Source organism: Phodopus roborovskii, unplaced genomic scaffold (assembly GCF_943737965.1).
Source record: "Phodopus roborovskii unplaced genomic scaffold, PHOROB, whole genome shotgun sequence".
In the NCBI taxonomy this organism is placed as follows: Eukaryota; Metazoa; Chordata; class Mammalia; order Rodentia; family Cricetidae; genus Phodopus; species Phodopus roborovskii.
Genome location: NW_026126442.1, coordinates 2,984,601 through 3,005,154, shown reverse-complemented (window position 1 = coordinate 3,005,154; position 20,554 = coordinate 2,984,601). Strand labels below are relative to the sequence as shown.

At 43.2% G+C, this 20,554-nt stretch overlaps 1 protein-coding gene across 3 annotated transcripts in view; it reads right to left on the bottom strand.

Moving 5' to 3' along the window:
• Positions 1–19,156, bottom strand: part of Tdrd7 (tudor domain containing 7) — a 68,177-nt gene extending 49,021 nt beyond the window's left edge. Inside the window, exons 1-3 of one of the 3 annotated variants that reach the window (XM_051187730.1) lie at positions 19,049–19,156; positions 2,388–2,600; positions 282–423 (exon numbers count right to left, since the gene is read on the bottom strand). In XM_051187730.1, the coding sequence (XP_051043687.1) occupies positions 282–423; positions 2,388–2,600; positions 19,049–19,141 (448 nt within the window). In that variant the 5' untranslated portion in view covers positions 19,142–19,156. Of the gene's footprint in view, positions 1–281; positions 424–2,387; positions 2,601–11,124; positions 11,392–11,616; positions 11,770–19,048 lie in introns of those variants that run through there. The other 2 variants (XM_051187731.1, XM_051187732.1) reach the window with 2 other exon arrangements.
• Positions 19,157–20,554: the final 1,398 nt, after the last annotated feature.

Genomic DNA, 20,554 nt, shown 5'->3' with positions numbered 1-20,554 from the left:
TCTTATTAAATAAGATAAAAGGGTAAAAGCACACTTAGCCATCACCGCAGCTACCATCTGCTGTGTTATTCTACACCTTGAGTGACCACTGGGTTTTGTGAGTCACACTCATCATCCCTTCCTCGTTGCAACAGAAATCCCTGCTGCAGCATTTTTCTTCTGACATGTGGATATCGACAAATTATTCAATCAACAGTTACCAGGAACAAAGGTAACGTTTCCGTAAGTCCTTATGACAATCTACTAGGAACAGACTTAAATTTTTATACAAAAAGCCCTACCTTCTAGAAAGAACGGCATGGTTTTCTTGACTCTCATCTGACAATTAATCTGTCGCCCTGTTTTCCTTTTAGAGGTTCTCTGACGAGCCACAAGCTGAGCGATCCTTGCAGTTTCTGTGCAGGCTACAGCATAGCAGATGATCTGTGAGAAACAGCGCAAGAACAAGACATTCTGAGAGCCAGTTTGTAGAGGCTGGGTGCCAGCAAGCTGATACACCCCAGAGCTAGGTATATGTAATTCTGAGTGGCTGTCTCCCAATTCTGCAGGACCAAAATTATATTTAACACAATAGGAATCACACGTGATCTAGTATGCTTTCTCCAACTTGAGATTTTCATTCATCCTTTAAACAGGTATTTATTAAGCATCTACAATAAAGTAGGTACTATGTGGTTAGCAAATAAGCCCAAAACATCTCTACATGCTCTACACGCACCAGGTCAGAGACACAAGGTACATCTTTTCTGCACTTACACAAGGAAAAGCAGTGAGGGCTTAGAGAGCTAAGCTCCTAGCTCACACATTGAAGCTGGCTCTCTAAGGCCAAAGTGTATTATTTTTTAAAATTACATTTGCTTGTGCATATGAGACTCTCAGTTGAAATCAAGAACAATATCATATGGCTTTGTGCCACAGTCAAATCACATTCAAACTCTTGGTCAGTGCTTCTATTCTTGAGAATACACTACAATATAAGTCAAAGAAGAACAGCTACCTGCCTCACTCAGTATATTCAGAAGGGGATATTATGTAGTCAAAACCTGGAAACATTTTAAAATGCCCCCCAAAAAAGGGGGAGATAAGAGTTAAAAGTAAAACATATTTCAGAAAGTGTATGAAGCACTATAAGTTCCTTCATTCAACACACATTTATGAAGTATAGATTATGAAAAGAGAGAAGGCAAATATTTTTCTAAAGAGAGAGAACAAAAGTTGAGAACTCTGTGATGAGTGCTTTAAGGAGCAGGAGCTGAAGGCTTAAACTTGGGAGCTGTGGGATGCCAGCACACACTGTACTACTGATATCAACTGTAATTAACTTGTGTCTTCCCCTTACACCAGTTCATACAGATGATCTTCCCCTTTGACTGCTCTCTTGATCCTAGCTCCCTTTTCTTCTCTACCAAGCCCCCCCCATCCCCCATTAACACACAAAGAGAAAAATCAAAATAGCTTGGTGGAAAACATCTCAGATGTTCAAATAAGGGAAAGGGCACCCAGAAACCTGCACATTTGGGGCAGGGAGTACAGGAGTTAATCCTGTCTGTCCCTGTCATATTGAAAATGGGCAGGTACCACTAAGTAAGACTGCTGACACAGAGTAAGCGAGCATTGCCTATTGCGCCCACAACACACTAATGTCCTCCCAGAGAAGCTGGAGGGTTTAAAGTGAGAGGACACTATGATCATATGCCTATATAGGAAGAGCTGACTACTGAGGGAAGAAAACTACAACACAGCTTTTGGCAGAGAGGCTCCTGCCATGAGTGATCAACTAGGAAATAAGCCATGTCCAGATAGCAGGAATTGGCAAGAATGTGGTCAATGATGGGAATTTAAAACTGTCCATAGATCTAGTGATCAGCTCATTACCGACCTTTGCAAACACTTGCAAGAGGGCTAGTGACATGGCTTAAAAAAGGTAAAGGCACTTGCTGCCAAATCTGACTACCTGAATTCAATCCCCAAGCCTACACACAGGATGGAAGGAGAGAACAAACTCTGCAAAATGCCCTCTGAATTCCACATGTTTACTATGGTGCTTATGAGTGCGCACGTGCGCGCGCGCACACACACACACACACACTAAATATGTAATAAAAAACTGAAAGAGTTGCACAGGTTTGTAGTGAGCAGATATGGCTTTTCCAAGCCTCTTGTATAGTTTTTTTTTGTTTCCACACTGGAACTGGATAAACGTCACAAATACTCTGAGGCATTACATTACATAAGGTGTGAGAATATGGGCTGCACCTTAGGTGTGCTAATGCTATGGATCTAAGGTACTCAGTGCTTTCACTTCTACCCCAGGTATGAGATCAGAAGCACCAAGGAGGTGACTTCAACTCCGTGTGAGAATTCTGACAAGCAAGATGCCATCTTACCTCTCCAGATCTACTAGTCTCTATCCTGACAACCGCTGGCACACTTCTCAGGTAGGCTTCTAGAGTAGGGTAACCCAGCTGCTTGAAGGGGATCCAGTCTCCAGTCAAAGATCGGTACTCTCCTTGGAGCCGGGGTAATGCTATCCCGTTCTTATGAGACTGCAGGACAGCCCTTAGCATCTTTGAAACCAGATCTGCCTCCAGCATCTTCACCTACAAGAACACAGGAGAAGGTTACTATGTTATGGCTCATCAGTCTGTGAATGGGAATAGATTTTTTTTTCAGAGCTGAAGCTGTTTAGATTGTGCCACAAACAAGTGCTGAGTGTCTCCTATGTGAGAATAATACCGGGAAATATGTATAGTTATATGGGAACACAGGCTAAGTCAGAAAGGTACAAGAGGAGATTTGCATGGATTTCTGATGAACAGGAGGAAAATCAGGCTGTGAGGCTAGGGAGAATGCAAAGGCAGAGGTGTGAATGTGGGAGGGAAGGGCACAGGAGTGCTCTGAGAACTCCAGGGAGCCATGTGACTGAAAGGCCTGGAAGAGAATCCAAATTGAAGAGGGAGACAGGGGCAGACTCTGAGCTAACCACAGTATGCTAATGACTGCATTTGTTACAGCAATGCATCACTGAAGGGAGATCACAAATGAGGGAAATAAAGTGATCGGCTCCAATGTTTGAAAAGTCACTACTTAGCCTTGGTAAAACTAATTGGAAGGATTTTCACAGGTATGAGAAATGTGGAGAACCTGAAAATAGGGCATGGGGAATTAAAACAAAACAAAACAAACAAGTAAAAGTAGCTGGGATGCAGAAGCCACAAGTAATGAGAGTTCCAAGTATCTGGCTAAAGCACGCTGGGAAATAACCACTTACAGAGCCATGGGCTAGAGGCAGGTTTGCAAGAGAGGAAAAGTTGGGTTCATTCTGGACAGGTGGTGGCTAGGCTAGATGTTCAAGGGCAGCCAGATAGATATATTCACTAGGAACTCAAGTTAGAGGCCTGAGCTGGTAGAGTCACTGGTCTTTAGCATCCAAATAGAAAAAGACAAGGCTAACAATGGATTTCTGTAGAGGTAGTCATGTAAGGGATAAGAACAGGAAAAAGAACTACAAAAGGCTAACACAATTGGGGAAGAGAGAAGGAAAGGGAGATGGAGAGGAGGGATAAAAGTGAAAGAGACAAGAGCTGTATCCCAGTGTCTTGCAGACCAAAAGAGAATCAATAGAATGTTCAAAAGTGTCATGACTGGCACAAATGGTGCAGCAAAACCAAAGGCTCAAACATGAGCACACATGCTGGGCATTGGTGGCGCACGCCTTTAATCCCAGCACTGGGGAGGCAGAGGCAGGCGGATCTCTGTGAGTTTGAGGCCAGCTTGGTCTACAGAGTGAATGCCAGGACAGGTTCCAAGAACAATACAGAGAAACCCTGTCTCAAAAATAAAAACAAAATAAAACAAAAAAAAAAAAAAAAAAAAAATGAGCACACACAAGTACACCCATCTAATATTCAACAAAGTTGTCAAAAGCATACGCTGGGGAAATGTGTAATTTTCAACAAAATTGGAAGTCCTTATGTAGAAGAATGAAATTAGGCCCCTTTGTATCACCCTGTGTAAAAAACTAACTCCAAATGGATCAAAAACCTAAATGTAAAACACTAAAACTATTACAAGAAAACATAGGCAGTTCCCTACAAAATACAGGTATACAAAAGGACTTTGTGAATAGGACCTCATTTGCCCAGGAATTGAGGCCAACAATTGATGAGTGTGACTTCATAAAACTAAGGAGCTCTGCCTGGCTAAAATACAATCAATTGGGTGAAAAGAAAGATCACAAAATTGGAGAAAATCGTTGCCATCTATATAACAAACAGAGGATTCATATCCAGAATATATAAAGAACTAAAAAGGAAAATAGGTATCTGAAAAACAAATGATATATTTTTTAAAAAAATGGGCTTGGGACCTGAACAGTAAGTTCTCAAAAGAAGACATAAAAATGGCTAAGAAATATCTTCAAAAATGTTCACTATCCCCAGCAATTAGGGAAATGCAAATCAAAACAACTTTGAGATTTCATCTTACCCAAGTCAGAATTGCAAAGATCAACAACAAATGCTGGAGGGGATGTGGGGAAAAGAGCCCTCTCTCACTGCCGGTGGGACGGACTACAAACTGCCTTAATCACTCTATAAATTAGGGTGGAAAACCCTCAAAGAACTAAAAAACAAACAAACAAACAAACAAAAAAAAAAAAAAAAAAAAACACCACCATGACCTAGCTGTACTACTCCTTGAATATGCCCAAAAGACTTGACATCCTACTTCACAGACACATGCTCAGCCATGTTCACTGCCATACTGTTCACAATAGTTAGGAAATGGAAACAAAGTAAACGCCCTTCGACCAATAAACAGATAATGAAAATGTGGTACATATACAATGCAATAGTATTCAGCTGTAGAGAAAAAAAATCATGAAATTGAAGGTAAATGGACAGAATTAGAAAAGATATTGAGTTAGTCAACCCAAACCCAGAAAAATGAACATAGAATAGTTTTTCATCTGAAACTGTAGGGTCTAGCCAATGAGTTCGTGCCTGAAAGGAGTGAGGATTGTGAAAAGTGACAAGAGACAGAAGATAGAGTCAAGAGGGCATTCAGTGAATACTGACGACACCCCAAGTTTGTTACTCCTCGCTCTTATATATTCCAAGCAAAAGGGGAGGGCAAAAGACTTCCTTACCATGATACAAGGAATAAACAAAAGTAATTATCTTCCTAATACCCAAAACATCTAGTCACTATGCCCTAAATCAAACATCCTGTAATTTGGTCTTGAGGGTCAAGACATCCAGTAGCCACACCTTAAGTCAAACATCCTGTCCTTTAACCTTGAGGAAAAAGAATAGGCTTGAACTCTCTGACCTTAAGTCAAGATGGAACAGAGCCGATAACAATGGTCCTGACTGAGACTCCTAGCTCCAAATGATGAGATATGAGTACATATCCTAGAGTAACTGCAGAAACCAGAAAAATGAAAAGGGACCATTGCCTGGGGAAGGGGTAAGGGTAGTACAGAATAGCAGGGTTCAAGTGATTTGAAGGAGGAAATGGGAAAAATGAGGGGCTCTAATTAAAGAAGGGGATGAGATAAATACAGAAAAAGGGGGAGGGTAAAATAACAGTAAGGTCATGAGGAATCATAATTACATAAAATATCTATAATATTCATAAGTCTGTATACATATACACATATATTCAGTTTCCCAACTGAACTAATAATGCTCCTCCTCAGAACCATGAACTACTAATAAAAACTCCCAGCATCAGGCAGAAGCGCTCTTCTTAGTTGTTGGTAAAGCTGTCCAAGAGACTCCCAAAATATTATAGGCTATTGTCCTTGATTTTCTCCCACAGATAAAGGTAAGTCCCTACAGTTAAGATGCATTTCAGACACAGGGACCAGGGGACCTGAGCTAGACCTGACCTGAAAGCCTCCTCCCTCAGGAGTAGCATTCATGGTACCAGAAGTTGCTACATTAGCTTCCAATGGAGGGAAGCAACTAACAGTACTACCCATCTATGATGTCTATGAACCACATCAACCAGCTTGGCATGATAACCCTTAGGATCCAACAGTGGCATGCATAGCTTGATTAACAAAAGGGAAGTCATACCTTGTACTGGAAACCTTGCCAATTACCCTGGACTAGTGGCTAGTGAACTTATAACTACCACTTACTAAAACCATCATAATCTCTAATTACACTCTAAATATTTATCCTTACACCTAGAGGTAAGTGTAGTTCTCCCTCCTCATCAAGAAAATATCTCTTGAAACAGACACCATTACGGAAAACCATGTGTCCTAGTTAGAGTTACTACTGTTGTGATAAAATACCAAGACCAAAAGCAAATTGAGGGAGAGTTTATTTGGCTTATACTTCCCAATCACTGTTCACCTTTGAAGGAAGCCAGGACAGGAACTCAAGATGGGAAGGAACCTGGAGGCAGGAGCTGATGCAGAGGCCATGGAGGAGTACTGCTTACTGGTTTGTTCATCATGGCTGTTCAGTCTACTTTATTATAGAACCCAGAATCACATGTAGTGATATATTATTTATGATTTATAAAGCTTGCCTGAGGATTCAAAAAGCAAAGTCGGCCACAGGCCATAGAAGCCAGGCACACACCTTTAATCCCAGCAGACAGAAGCTAGGAGGTGGTGGAACACACCTTTAATCTTAGGACTCAGGATTAAGAGGTAGATGGATCTCTCTGAATTCAAGGCCACCCAGGGGTACACGAGAATGAATCAGTCTAAAAGAGTAACAGATCACATGCCTTTAATCCCAGCACTAGAGAGGTATAAGAGATAAAAGCAGGGTTTTCAGTATTCAGTAGGAGGCACTCATTCTCCAGCCATGCTGAGAGCAGATTGAGGCTTGCTGAAGAGTTCATGGATCAGCCCTTTCAGACTGAGCTAGAGGTAAAGATTAGTTGCCGGCTGCTTTGCTTCCCTGATCTTTAGGTTGAATTCCAATATCTGTCTCTGGGTTTTTTATTTTTCATATTACAATCACCAGCCAGGAATGGACCCAACCACATGGGCTGGGCCATCACCCACTGATCACTAATTAAGAAAATACCCTACAGGCTTGCCTACAGCCCCATCTTATGGAGGTATTTTCTTAATTGGAGTTCTCTCCTCTTAGATGATTTTAGCTTGTGTCTACTTGACATAAAACTATCCAGCACAGCACATCTGATAAAAATACAGAGAACAAGTAGCTGTGTGGGGCTTATGCCCAACACACTACTGCATCTTAAGGTTCACGGATCATTGAAGAAAAGGGGCAGAAACATTTTAAAAGCCAGAGGAATGGGAAGTTTGCTGTGAGATGTCTCCTAGAAATGTCAGAGAAGCTACAAACATAAAGTCTCATCAATATGGTTGCTTAAGCAAGACCTGAACACAGAAGACACTAATAGACATACTAACATGAAAGGGAGAAACCTCACCAGGCCTCAAACCTAGACAAAAGAACTACAGGTAACTATGGGATGCTGAAAGTGCAGGAAATTGTTTCCCCAAAGAGCACACCAATCAGCTATCCAGTACCAAGTTTCCAGCCCAGAAATCATACACACAAGTAACATTACACAGATTGAGCAGGCTGAACTTATATATTTAGGAAAGTGTATGTGTGTGTCTATGTGGGTGTGCACATAACAACAATTAAAGAAAATCAGGCCATGTATTTGAAAAAGTGCAAGAAGGGAACTTGGGAGGGGATGAAGGGAGAAAAGGGAATGGGGGAAATGATGTAATTATAATTTCAAAAAATAACAGACAAGTTGAGCAAGAAAAAAAAAAAAAAAAAAAAAAGAAAGGTGGATTTGAGACCCTAAGAATTAGTAGGGATTTTGGTTAATGATGTTTATCTGTCAACGATAGCTCATACTCTCTTTAGACTAGTAACTATCTAGCTTCAGCTTTTTTCAGAGAAAAAGACAGAATGAAGAAATATTCAGAATATCCCTCAAGAAATTAGAAAAGGTGGCTTACCTGTCACTAAAGGAAGGAAAGTAGAAAACACACTCATTTCCTCACCTCTGATAAGGAGCCCATGAAAAACCATAGTACAGATGCCAACAAAGTCCAATTTGGTGAACCAGTGACTTTTATTGGGGTTATGTATAGCTATGTGGCTGAGGAGTTGCAGGAGCAGAAATGACTCAGACAGCTGCATCACCAAGGCCCAGCCCAGCAAGGGTGACAGCTTACAGAAACTGGAAACCTGTAGCACACTGCACAAATTGCAGGCAGTTCTTCAGGTTGAAAACTGTCCTTTCCAAGTGACGGAATTGTTCTAAACTCTTTCCAGGCAGCTGAGGACCTCTCAGCCTTTATTGCTTACTCTGGCAGGGAGGGGTCTAGTGAATCTGTTCAGTTTCATGGACTTCCTGAAGCTATTTGAATTGTTTACTTTCTGGTTTTAAGGAGCTTTCCTGACAGATAGAATGATTCAGTCTAGAGAAACTGTTATACAACAACCTGCTACCATTCTTTGCTATTCCCAGGTCTTCTTTCTGAGGTTGGGTCTATGCCCTACACCGCCCTAGACAGCTGGGTCTGGGGAATTACATCTTGTTCCAAGACGATTTGCAAAAGTTAGTGACCTGAAGGATTATCAGGGTAAACTCTCTTACCTTCTTAGCTACTTGCTCAATATTGAAGCATTTCTTCTGTATATCTCACTAGAGCAGTGGTTCTTAACCTGTGGGTTGTACCCCCCTCCCCAGGAATTACATATTAGATATTAACATTACAATTCCTAACAGCAGCAAAATTATAGTTATAAAGTCGCAATGAAAACAATTTTATTGTTGGGGGGGCCACCACAGCATGAGGAACTACCAGCATTAGGAAGGTTGAGAACCATTGCTCTAAAGAATATACTTTGGGTAACTGCTACTCTATCTGTAACATCTTACATAATCTTACCAAGTGGGGATCTAAAAGCCCCAGGAAGTGTGTGCTGGAATATTTTAGACATCATTTAGGCTAATTCAAGCCTGTCATCTTACCAAGCAGTAAACAAGCCTCAGAGAGGGGAAGAATGTATACCCAGCAATTTCTCATATGGAAAGGTGTGTGGGTTGTTTCTGTTTTTAATTTAAAAGACAAAGTACCCCTGTGTAGCCCTCCATCAGCCGCCAGAGTGCTGGGATTATAGTTATGTACCACCACACCCAGTGTGTGAAAGCTTACAGGGCTATTATTTTCTTTCCAATGATAGTCTACTTGTTTAACCTAAATAAGTCTACCTATAACCAGTTTTTAAAGGAAAGAGTAATTATCTTCCTTAGAGGTTTTAGTTTTTGTTTTTTATTCTTGTTATTTCACATTATTTATTTTGGTCACTACATAAATATATCTAAGTAAGCCTACTTTTTTCATGTGAAGGATAGTAAGTGTGGGCAAGAGTTATTGGTTCTGTTTTTCTCAGATTCCTTTGAGGAGGAAATGGGTGTTGCAAAATGTTATTTTAATATGTTACATGTGTTTACTCTGTGGAACATTTGCTTAATGTTGCATTATTTTATGTTGCATTTGTTTAACTCTGAAGCTGTGTTACTATGTCTAAAACACCCGAATGAGCCATCTAGGAGCAAAAACGAGGAGAGAGATACCCAGCTGGGCCAGATACCCAGCTACACAGCAAGCCACGGAGAAAGAAATAAAAAAGGGCACACAGAGATAAAGATAAAAGCCTAGAGGCAAAAGATAGATGGGATAATTTAAGTTAAGAAAAGCTGGCTAGTAATAAGCCAAGCTAAGTCTGGGCATTCATAAGTAAGAATAAAACTGTGTGTGTGTATGTGATTTATTTGGGCTCTGGGTGGTGGGCCACCAAAAGAGCCTAAGAGCAAAGAGTAAACAAACAAACAAATATCCTACAAATGGGCTCCAAAGTTCTGATGAAAATATCTGATTTGCTTGCCCATGAAAAAAGCTGCATAGGCTGAAATATGAAGTCTGCTTGGAAATCTCACTGGGTTATCTTGGTTCAGCAGAAAATCTGACTGTCACACACTTCAACTAAAAATTACAAAACTGACTACTTTTTGTTTGTTTGAAAAGACAGACTCTGGCCTCTTGGGGAATTTATGGAAACAATGAAGGACAATGAAGTGAACAAAGAGAAGAAACTAATTTGGAACAAAGAAAGAAGCCAATTCATATAAATATGAAAGTCAAATTCGTTCCAAGTGACAAGAAACTCCTGATCCATGAAAACATCCAGACATTTTTTTTTTCTACATCAAAGCTCAGTTCTTGGTGTCTGTACTTCCTCAAACACAAAACAAGCATGCAGAATTTAGTTATCAAGTGTATTCTTTACATTTCTATTAAACAGCCAATTATATTAGAAAGGAAACTTAAAAAGATCCTTCTAAGAATTCCAAACTTTTGATGCAAAACACAATAGTTCACTAAGCCATATTCATGTGGCGCATTTAAGAGAGTATTAGCAGGGATTACATTTCACTTCCAATCCACAGAGACTAAAATCTGAGGGCACTGCTAAGTGCTGTTTTAGCAAGGGCGGAATCTACGAAAGAGAGGAGTTGAGGAACTGTGAACACCACAACCAGCAGTACTTTGCATCGAACTGAAGCTCAACTATGTCATCTCCACCATGTGCCAATTTAACCTATAAAAACATCTGTGTGTCCCTGTCCTCAAAATCCTTGAAGTCCCAAACTGTAAAATATGGCCAGTTTGGCGAAAGGAAAAGAGTTAGCCAGTCTGATGAGCCAAAGGGTTTACCTCATCTTGAAAATACTTCGAAGGGCAAGTTAACTATTACCAGTTGGTGGTACATGAAAAAGCAGGCTCAGAGAACGGGTGCAATTAAGCGCTGAAGCCCAGATGCCAGTACATATCAGCAAAGGCCTCACTGTAGAATGCCACAATTTCATCCACGCCAGGGGACCCGGTAAGTGACAGGGTTTTAGTTCTAAATTTCACTTCTATCACTAAAGCATTTCCAGGGGTTACCAACCAGAATAGTGGTTTCCTTGGTTGGTCTGTAGTGGCAGGATCAGAATCCTTTGGGGTTGTGTCTTTACTAACATCTATACACAGACAGCTCCCTGCTCCCCAAAATGACTGGGGAGTAGTAGCCCTGGCTATTAATAGAGATATACCCCACAAGAGGATGGGAAGAGAAAAGCCGTCAGCTCAGACTTCCAAGACAACTTCTCCGTGGAAGCGTGTTTCCTTCCCAGGGCTCACGGTTGACAGGAACGGCTACATGTAGGTCCTGCCTGATGTGCGCGGCCTTCACGGGCCGGTCTCGAGGGCGGAGACCGCCGCAGTGTGGCCCGCGGGCAGGCACAACTGCGCAGAGCTCGGGTACCGCAGCCCCGCACGGGCGGCCACGGCCGGTAGCTCCTGCCCGGGAGCCACTTCTTGTTCAGATCTGCGCGCCGCCCACGCCCCCCTCTGCATGTCCGCTGCACCGCGGCCTCCCGGGTGTACGCCCGGCCCACGTCCCGGGGCGTCACGCACGACGCTCTGGAACCCCGCCGCGTCGGGGACCAGGCCGGGGCCTGAGACACCGCTGTCCCGCCCGAGCCCTGCCGCCCCGCAGCCCGCCCCGCGTCGCCCTCACCTGTCACGCCCCGACCTGAGCTCACCTTGTCCCGGGGCCCCGTGGCCCGCGCCCGCGCCTCTGCGCCCGGCTCCCTCCGGCTCCTCCGCCAGGGCCCCCGACCCGGCCGCCGCCCACTTTCGGTTTCCCCGGCACGGCCCGAGCCGCGGCTTGGCAATCACCTAAAGCCCCGCCCGCTAGGCCCCGCCCCACCACACCACGCCCCGCCCCTCGGCCGCCCGGCTCGGATCGGCTCTACGCAAGCGCAGGCGCTCAGGCCACCACCGCCTACTCCGGGGTCCGCCGGTGAGAGGGGAAACCGACGCCGCCTAGCGGTTTCTGCGCGTGCGCATGCCGGGCTGGCGCTCGGGCTGTGGGCTTTATACTCCTTCCTTCCACAAAGTTCATTCCCTTCAACATCTCAGTAGTTTGTTTTCATTCTCGTAGACAATCCATCTTCAGCTGTCTTCTCGGTCACTCTTTGGAGGAGGGTGGCGACACTAAAATACCAGTCTTTTTCTATCCTTTTCTGTCACATCTCCTTCGCACCTGTGTAGCTGCATCACTTTCATCCACTACCCTAAAATGAAAGCTGTTGGAGGACAGGGATCCTAGGATCCTGCCCAGTATATAATAAGCATGAAATACATACTTGTCAAATTCGTTCATTCATTCTAAAAGTGTGGAATATCTATTTATTCACCCCTTCGCAGTAATTCCACTAACATTTACTTAATGCCTGGTTTGCCTTGAGCTCATGAACACTTCACATCATTGTGTATGTTTTTGCTGAGAGCTTGCTGCCTACTCAACCGGCGTCTTTTACAGTCTGAGAAATACTTGCCATACTATAAGCTGCATGATTCAGATGTACATTTGATGAATTTGGTGTACATACAACAGAGAAACCATCACAAAAATTAACATAACGAGCACAGCCACACTCTTATAAGTCCTCCCTCTTGCTATATTTACCTCACGTCCCATTCCTTAGTCCTGCAACTGCTCTTTTACTTTTACAATGATCTGCTTGCTTTTTCTATGGTTTTATATAAATGTAATTATTCCATCTTATTGTCTTTTGGGGGAAGGGTGTGGCTTTCTTCACTCAGCAGGATTCTATTGAGATTCTTCTGTGTTGTTGCATATACTACTGGTTTATATCCTTTGTTCATTGAATTTATATCCTCTGCTCCATTGTGTGGATGGCAAGTCCACTCTCAGATATTGACTCAAAACAAAAGAAAGGGTTTATCCACCACAGACCTGCACAAGGATGTTTAAATCAGCTTTTCTTGCAATGCCTAAAAAATAGAGATAGCATAAATATCCATCAATGGGTGAGTGGATAATTAACTGTTATGAACTCAATACCTGCTGTCAAATAGCAAAAGTGTGTGGCAAATAGCAAAACTTCCTTAAGCCTTGTGCTTAAGGAACTTTCCATTCATTGAAAAGCTGTAGTAGAAGGAGATCATGAAAAGCCAGATATCCTGTGCTCAGTAGGTTCTGTCCTAAGACTTTGGCCAGAAATGTTCTTTGAACAAGGTTCCCTTTCATAATCTCACATCTGGCCCCTGCCTAAATCTGCCCAAATGTCTCTCTCTGAAACCAAGTTCTCTACATCTCCTTTATTCTATTTCAGTCTGTTTCAGATATCTTTCTTCCTGCCCTGTTCCCTGTTCCCAAGGCTGCCACTGTATGGATTCAGAGACTTGTAGAATATTATTTTAAGATGTGCTGCATTTGTTTATGCTGTGTTAAGCATTTGTTTAATGATGCAAAGATGTGTTGCATTCTTCTATTTTGCATTTGTTTGATTATGTGAAGCTGTATTACTTTGCCTGTCTAAAACTCCTGATTGGTCTAATAAAGAGCTGAATGGTCAATAACAAGGCACAAGAAAGGTGGCAGACCCCCCCCCACCAAACGAGCAAAGAGTAAAAACAACCTACTATAGAGACCTCATGCTTTCTCACTGCCCTGACCCCTAATCTACTCCAAACATGGCAGTGGCTTTTACAGATCTAGAATACAGCCAGCTCCCTATTTGGACTCTGCAATACTCATGACATGCCCTGGCTCCACATTCAGGTTGGGGTGAGGAATCAAAGCAACATCTATGAATTGAGAGGATGCCTGTGGGCATAGGACTATACTGAGTTCAGTACGAAATACATCATAAAATGATGTGCATGGACCCTATGTTTGAGATCCTTTATGCTTGTAAAGGTGTCCCCTGTTTGTTCCCTGTTTGCAGTATCCTATATACAAAGAAAAGGCATGTGCTGTAGCTAGTTTTCTATAACCAGCTTTATTTATGAATAGTTGCCACACACAAATATTTTCAAGTGTGCAGTTTGATGAATTTTAACAAAGTATCCAATGTGCAGCCACCATCACTATCAAGATGCAGAACTAGTCTCATCATTCCTAGAAGTTCCCCTGTGCCCTCTACCTACTTTTGTTCCCTCCCTCTACCCACTACTCCTGATGGCTGCTGATGGGATTTCTGTCACCACAGTTTTGTTTTCTCTAAAGTACCATATGCATGAGATCACATGATAAGAAGCCTTTTGTGCCTGGTTTTTCACTTAGTGTAACTCTTTTGTGAATCATTCTATGTTGTACTTATCAATAGTCAGCAGGATGGCTGGGTATTATGTCACTATATGAATATGTCACATTTCATGTGTATTTTCGTTGTTTCTAATCTGGGGCTGTTCTGAACCAAGCTTCTATGAATAACCATTGTGTAGTCAAATGGTTTTTTCACATACATACCTGGGAGTAGAATTAATGTTAGGATGTAAGATAAATGTATACTTAATTATATATTTACATATATGAATAATACTTATATGTATCCTTAACTATATAATATATAATTATATATAAATGTCAGAGTACAATCTTAAGTGGCCACACCCACTCCTTCCCTGTATTCAGCACCATCAGTCTTAAAAAAAAATATATATATATATATATATATATATATATATATATATTTCTGCCTGCATGTATGCCTGCAGGCCAGAAAAGGGCACCTCATTATAGATGGTTGTGAGCCACCATGTGGTTGCTGGCAATTGAACTCAGGACCTCTGGAAGAAAAGGCTCTTAACTGCTGAGCCATCTCACCAGCCCCCATCACCTCTATCACCAGTCTTTTTTATTGGAGCATTAGAGTGGATGGATAGAATGTTGAGACTATATACTGAGGGATGTAGCACAGGGGCTTTCACTTGCCTTTCCCCATGACTAAAGACATAGAGCATCTTTCATGTATATACTGGCCTTTATATATATTCTTGGACAAAGTGTCTGTTCTATAGATAGATTTAACTGAGACGTATCAGGAGGAGTCTTTAAGTAGCTGGATTTTTAGCAAGGAAGTTATGTGATCTTGTTTGGTTGCTTGCTTTAAAGTTGGAATTCAGAATTATGAAGATTTTTTTTCCTTGAGACAGGAGCTCGTTATGTGGCTGAGGCTAGCCTACAACTATCTTCTTACCTCACACTCCCAAGTGCTGGAATTACAGGCATGTGTTACCATGTCCAGCTTAGACGGGCTACTCTTTAGACTCAGGGTTGTTATCTGATGGGAGATGTCATTCTGTAAATATGTTTCTCATACTGGTTAATGAATAAAGCACTGTTGGCCAATAGGAAAGCAAGATAGGTGGGACTAGGAGACAAGGAGGATTCGAGGAAGTAGTAGGAAGGGGTCAACATGGAGAGTCTGGAGAGAGCAGAACTGCCGGCCCCCACTCTGTGGTAAGATGAGACCAGTGGAAGTACTTAGATTAAAAGAAATGGGTTAATAATTAAGACAGAGCTAGCTGATAAGAAACGAGTAACTGGCCAACAGAATTATATCTAATACAGGGTCTCTGTATGTATTATTTGGGGCTGGTGCTATGGGGGTCCAGGCCGGCCGGGGAAAACCTTATTCGTAACAGTTATCCTTTTGTGGAACAGTATGCCAGAATGTGTGAAAACAACATGTAGACACAGGATTTTACAGAGTCAAGTCCCATACTGAATACATATTGAAAAAAAACTACCATAGAGAAACCTAGAACCAAAGAGCAGAGTTTTGCAATAGATAAAATGTCATTCAAAGATATTCTTCCCCAGGAAAAGGCCAAGCTCATCTTAGGTTACTGTGAGTAGAGGTGGGGAGCAAACGTGTGGATCTTCCATTCAGGAGAAGAACATACATATTTCTCATCTCCAAGGCTGCAGACAGGTCCTCAGAGCCCTGCTCACGTGGCTTTTGCAGGAGGGAGTTTCCTGGTAGATTATGTGTGCCTTCAGAGGCTTCACCAAAGGGAGTTTGTCATGAAAAGGAAGTGCAAAGCAAGGCCGAAGTGTAGCGAGGTAAGACAGCCCCACTGCACACATTATCCTGAGCTCAGAAAGATGGAGATAGAAAACCTCTACCAGGCTGGACATGGTGGCACCTTTAAACCCAGCACTTAGGAGGCAGAGGCAGGCAGACCTCTGTGAGTCCATAGGCCAGCATAGTCTATATAGTGAATTTCAGGGCAAAAAAACAAACAAACAGATCCCTCCACCCAAAGTCCTTCATCAGGACAGCCTACTTTTATGGATAGAGCCACAGTGGAGGCACCAGGCCTCCTGTCCAAGGCAGGAGGACCCAGAGCTCTTGGCAGGGCACTCTACCCCTACCCCCATAATAGTTCAGCAAGCCCAGTAAGGGCCTTGTTCCAAACACATATCTATGGCTTTTACCCTCTTACGACACATCTTTATAGTACAACCCAAGAACCACATACTCTTCATCCTCCCTCTCACAGCTGCTGGGGGGGCATTGCAAATCCCCCCTCCCAAATCTCAAGTGGCATTTTGTGAGACCTCAACTGCCGCCATCTTGCCTTCTACCCAAATATATCTGTTGCTTCTTTATGTTGTCTCTCCAAAAGAAAACACAAAGCACCACACAACTCTGGTTTCCATCACTTTCTGATCCATCTGTGAACTGCAGGGACTTGCTGTGACATAACCAGATGCCATGGGTGATACATCTCAGAGACCCTCTCTCACTCTCCCCACCTAAAAACAACTGCTCTCTTAGCTGAGCTTCCAGACTGTGCTTTGTTCCTCAGAGGTGGTCTCATGGAAAAGCAGCCAAGGGCCCTGCATTTCATCTCCCCAGTGCGCCACTTAACTGAGTCTTCATTCTCCTAGCTGTTTAGCAGCAAGTGACATTGCCAGCATTCCTGCCTGCCACTCTGCCACGTGCTGAGTTGGTTCTACATGTGGGTGGAACCCTGCTTCTTGGCCACTAGTTGCTTACACAAGGTCAGGAAAATTAGATCCACAACAAAAGGAACCTCTGGGTAGCTCTATTTTTGATTAATCATTAATGGCATCATCGCTCCTCTTCTGTTACTGCAGCCCCGTGAACAAATAGAAATTTCTAGACACGGTGTTTGTTTTAACTGAGTAAGGAAAAAGGGGGCAAAAACAAAACGCAAAACAAAGGGGAGGGATTGCCAGGGCCCTGATGAAATTCAGGCCCCGGTGGAGCTCAGGGTATGCTGATCAAGCAAAACCCCTAAGCTTCCCACAAAGGCTTCCAAGGTGAGTCAGCTGAAAGGCCCTAATCCCCAGCAGGGTGATCAGGGAGGCAGCTGAGGCCGCAGAGCCACCAACAGTGGGAAAGGGGGATAATGAAAGCTTTAAGAGCATATTGTGCAGAGAACCAATAGGGGAGAGCCTGTGCAATCTAAGAGACCATCTTCACCCCCTTCCCTGTGAGTTGCTGGACATTCATACAGCTCAGCCTTAGACAAGGCTTGCAATACAGACGGTGACTGGGTATATAGACACTAAGCACTACCAGGGAGCTGAGAGGCCCAAATGTTTGGCAGGGCATGAGGTTGTGGTAACTAGCACTTTAAACAAGGCAATCAGGTACCAAACTGAAATAATGGCTAAACCTATTGGTACAAAAATTATGCTGTAATAGCGGCTGGGAAAAGCAGAGACAAGAAACTGCATGGAACATGGGAGGCACTCACTCCGCACCCGCACCGGCTAGCACACACTGAAAGGGAAGAGGAGTTAGGATTCTTGAAATGTGCCACCCAGGCAGCATTACAGGCCCTGACTCTATCCACTGTCAAAGTCCAAGGTCACACTGAACTGAATTTCAAAGCCCTTTGGCTTTTCCAGCCTGGGTCCCTTTCCATGACAGAGCTAACCCAGTAAGTAGCAAAAGAACCTCTTGGGGCCATCGGGTCAGTTCCTATAAATCAGAGGTCCACCAAGGGTGAGGCTCTTGCCCCCAGAGCATGAGGATATTTTTAGTTGTCACAACGACTAGGCAGTTAGTCTGGACCAGTACCTGGATGCTCCTTGTGCAAGTAGTCAGTTAAGTTCCCCTTGTTCCAAACGAAGTGTGAATGCCTTGCCAGCTATTGGTGTAGATGACAAACCTCTATTCTATATAAACACGAATTACTTTCTGCATAATTTTACAATAAGTTTTCTATGTGATTTTTTTCTTTTTCAAGGTCAGGAGAGCTGTTAATTTTATGTCAGGAGTAAATGAGCAGAGACTTTAAAATATTTGTCATAAAATGGAAGTTGGGAATTGTTTGCTGGGCCCTGTGGATTTAAATACTGCTAGAAATGCCCCGACAAGCAACCCCATCCAGAGACAAGGAGGGCAAGATGTTTCCGTTTTTTTTCAGCAATGGACACGGGTACATATGGTTACTGGAATTCTCCATTGCCCACTACACCACAGGATACCTTACTTGCCCTAGTGCTTAACCACTTGAGGACTTTGAAAGAAATCATTGCTTTCAAAGGACTCCCTGAAGTTCTTTTAACCCAATATTTTATCTCCCAATTCTCCCTTCAGGTCTTTCATTTAAAGCTGGAGCCCTTGCTCCCCACAGCAGTTTCCTTAAAGCAGGACGCTTTGTAATTTGCATTCTAACACCTGGGGTTGGGGCAGGGCTTGGTCCAGAGTAATACTCAAGAGGAAACTCCTGTTACTCTGCTGATTTGATTGCTCCTCCTACTACAGCGCATGCTCCAGAACTTGGCGTCTAAACCCCTTTGTAAACTTCGCCGCTTGCTCGTTACAGAGCCATTTGTGTATTCAAGGTGGGTCCGGGATCACGATGACTACATGCTCTGGCGCCGGGCACATACAAGCTGGCAGCAAATATTTGCAATGAATGAATGAGCGAAGGGCTCAAGTCCAACACTTTCTGTGCTGCTATGCCACCTGTCTCTACTCCCAATGAGTGAAATAAAAGCCTCCCCAAAGGGCAATACATTAAAAGCACAAAAACAGCAAAACTTCATGAAGAGCTATACATCTGTAAATCAGCAAAGTGGGTACCAGTTGCAGGCTGGTGATACCTCAGTCATTTAGGCTGCTATAACAAAGCACCACAGACTGTGTGGCTTACAAACAAAAATTTATTTCTTACGGTTCTGGAGGCTGAAAGCCCGAGATCTGGGTGCCAGTTTGGTCCGGTTCTGCTGAGGACCCTCCTTTGCGCTGCAGACTGCTGGCTCCTCATTGTGTCCTCTTGTGGGGTTCCCCTCTCCTTCTCACATAGTGACAAATGTGCAGAGAGCTCACTGAGATCTCTTTTATAAAGGCACTGGCCCCATCTATGAAGACTCCGCCCTCATGACCTACATCATCTCCCAAAGGCCCCACCTCCTAACACCATCACAACTGAGGGGTGGGATTCCAATCTGTTGATTGTAGTGAAGGGACACACAGTGTCCATGAAAGTGCCAGTTGTTCATACAGAGCCTTGATTTTGATTCTGTCACTAGATAGCCATATAGTTTCTCTCATTAGATTTCTGAAAGTCCTTCCTGCTTCTTCCCCCAAATGCTTCCTTCCTGGGAAGCCACCAGGTACTCTGTCCCCATCCACACTTAGAGATGGTGAGGTAGAGAGTAGACTGGAGGAATGTGACTTGTCAGTGAGGAATGTGACTGCTCCAGATGCCTTTGATGTCAGCCAGTTCAACTACAAAGCCTCCTCAACCAGCTCCCATGAGACCATGCTTATGAGAAAGGCATCTCTGAATGTCATAGTTCCATTATCCAAAAGGCCCTCTCTAGAGTGTATTTTTTGGGTTCCAACTCAGAGGCTGGAGAGGAGGAATATAACTCTCCCTTTGGGGAGGGAGCTCCCACAGTGTTTGGAGCATGCTGCCAAACCTTCCTAATGTTTTCTTTGGGCTCAAGGTCACGCTTTTTCCCTCCCAGCAAACTCGGATTAGTCAGTTTTCTCCAGTGTGGTACCCAGAGCACATCATTTCCTTGTTAGGCAATGGCTAGATGTTCAAAACAAAATTGGTAACTCTGTTAGGATCTTTCCTTAGTGCTAAAGTAAAGCACAGCCCTCGGAGGTACTCAGTAACCCTCTCAGTTCTCACCCCATATCGAGTCTGAAAAGGCCAAACCTCATTTCTTTGAGATTCTGAGACTTATGGGTTACATACAGCTTTGGCATGCCACATGGGCACTGTCATTACAAAGTGACTGATTTTTATGGTCTGTGTGCCATGCCCACACATCACTTGGCACTAGTCAGGGCTACAGTCCTGACAATATGAAAGCCAGGCCTCCAATAGGCAAAGCAATATTTGTGGGCTTGGTCTTAGGAGCCCAAGAGTTCTCAGCAGGATGGTAAATGTTTGCATTTTCACATAGATGAGTGTCTAAGTAAGTAGAAATGTTTTCTCCATAACTACATAATAAGAACATGTCAGCATACTGCATTTGCTTTTGTATGTTTGATGGCAAGATTACAACTATTGCCATGAAATGAATGCACTGCAGTTTTAGTATGCTGGGCAGCATGTCTGACTGGTTTTGTTGTATCCTAATGTTAAGTTACAACAGTCTTTCAGCATCAGTGTTTGTGCTCATGGATAAAGAGAATATTTCCCCTTCACATAGATAATTATAGC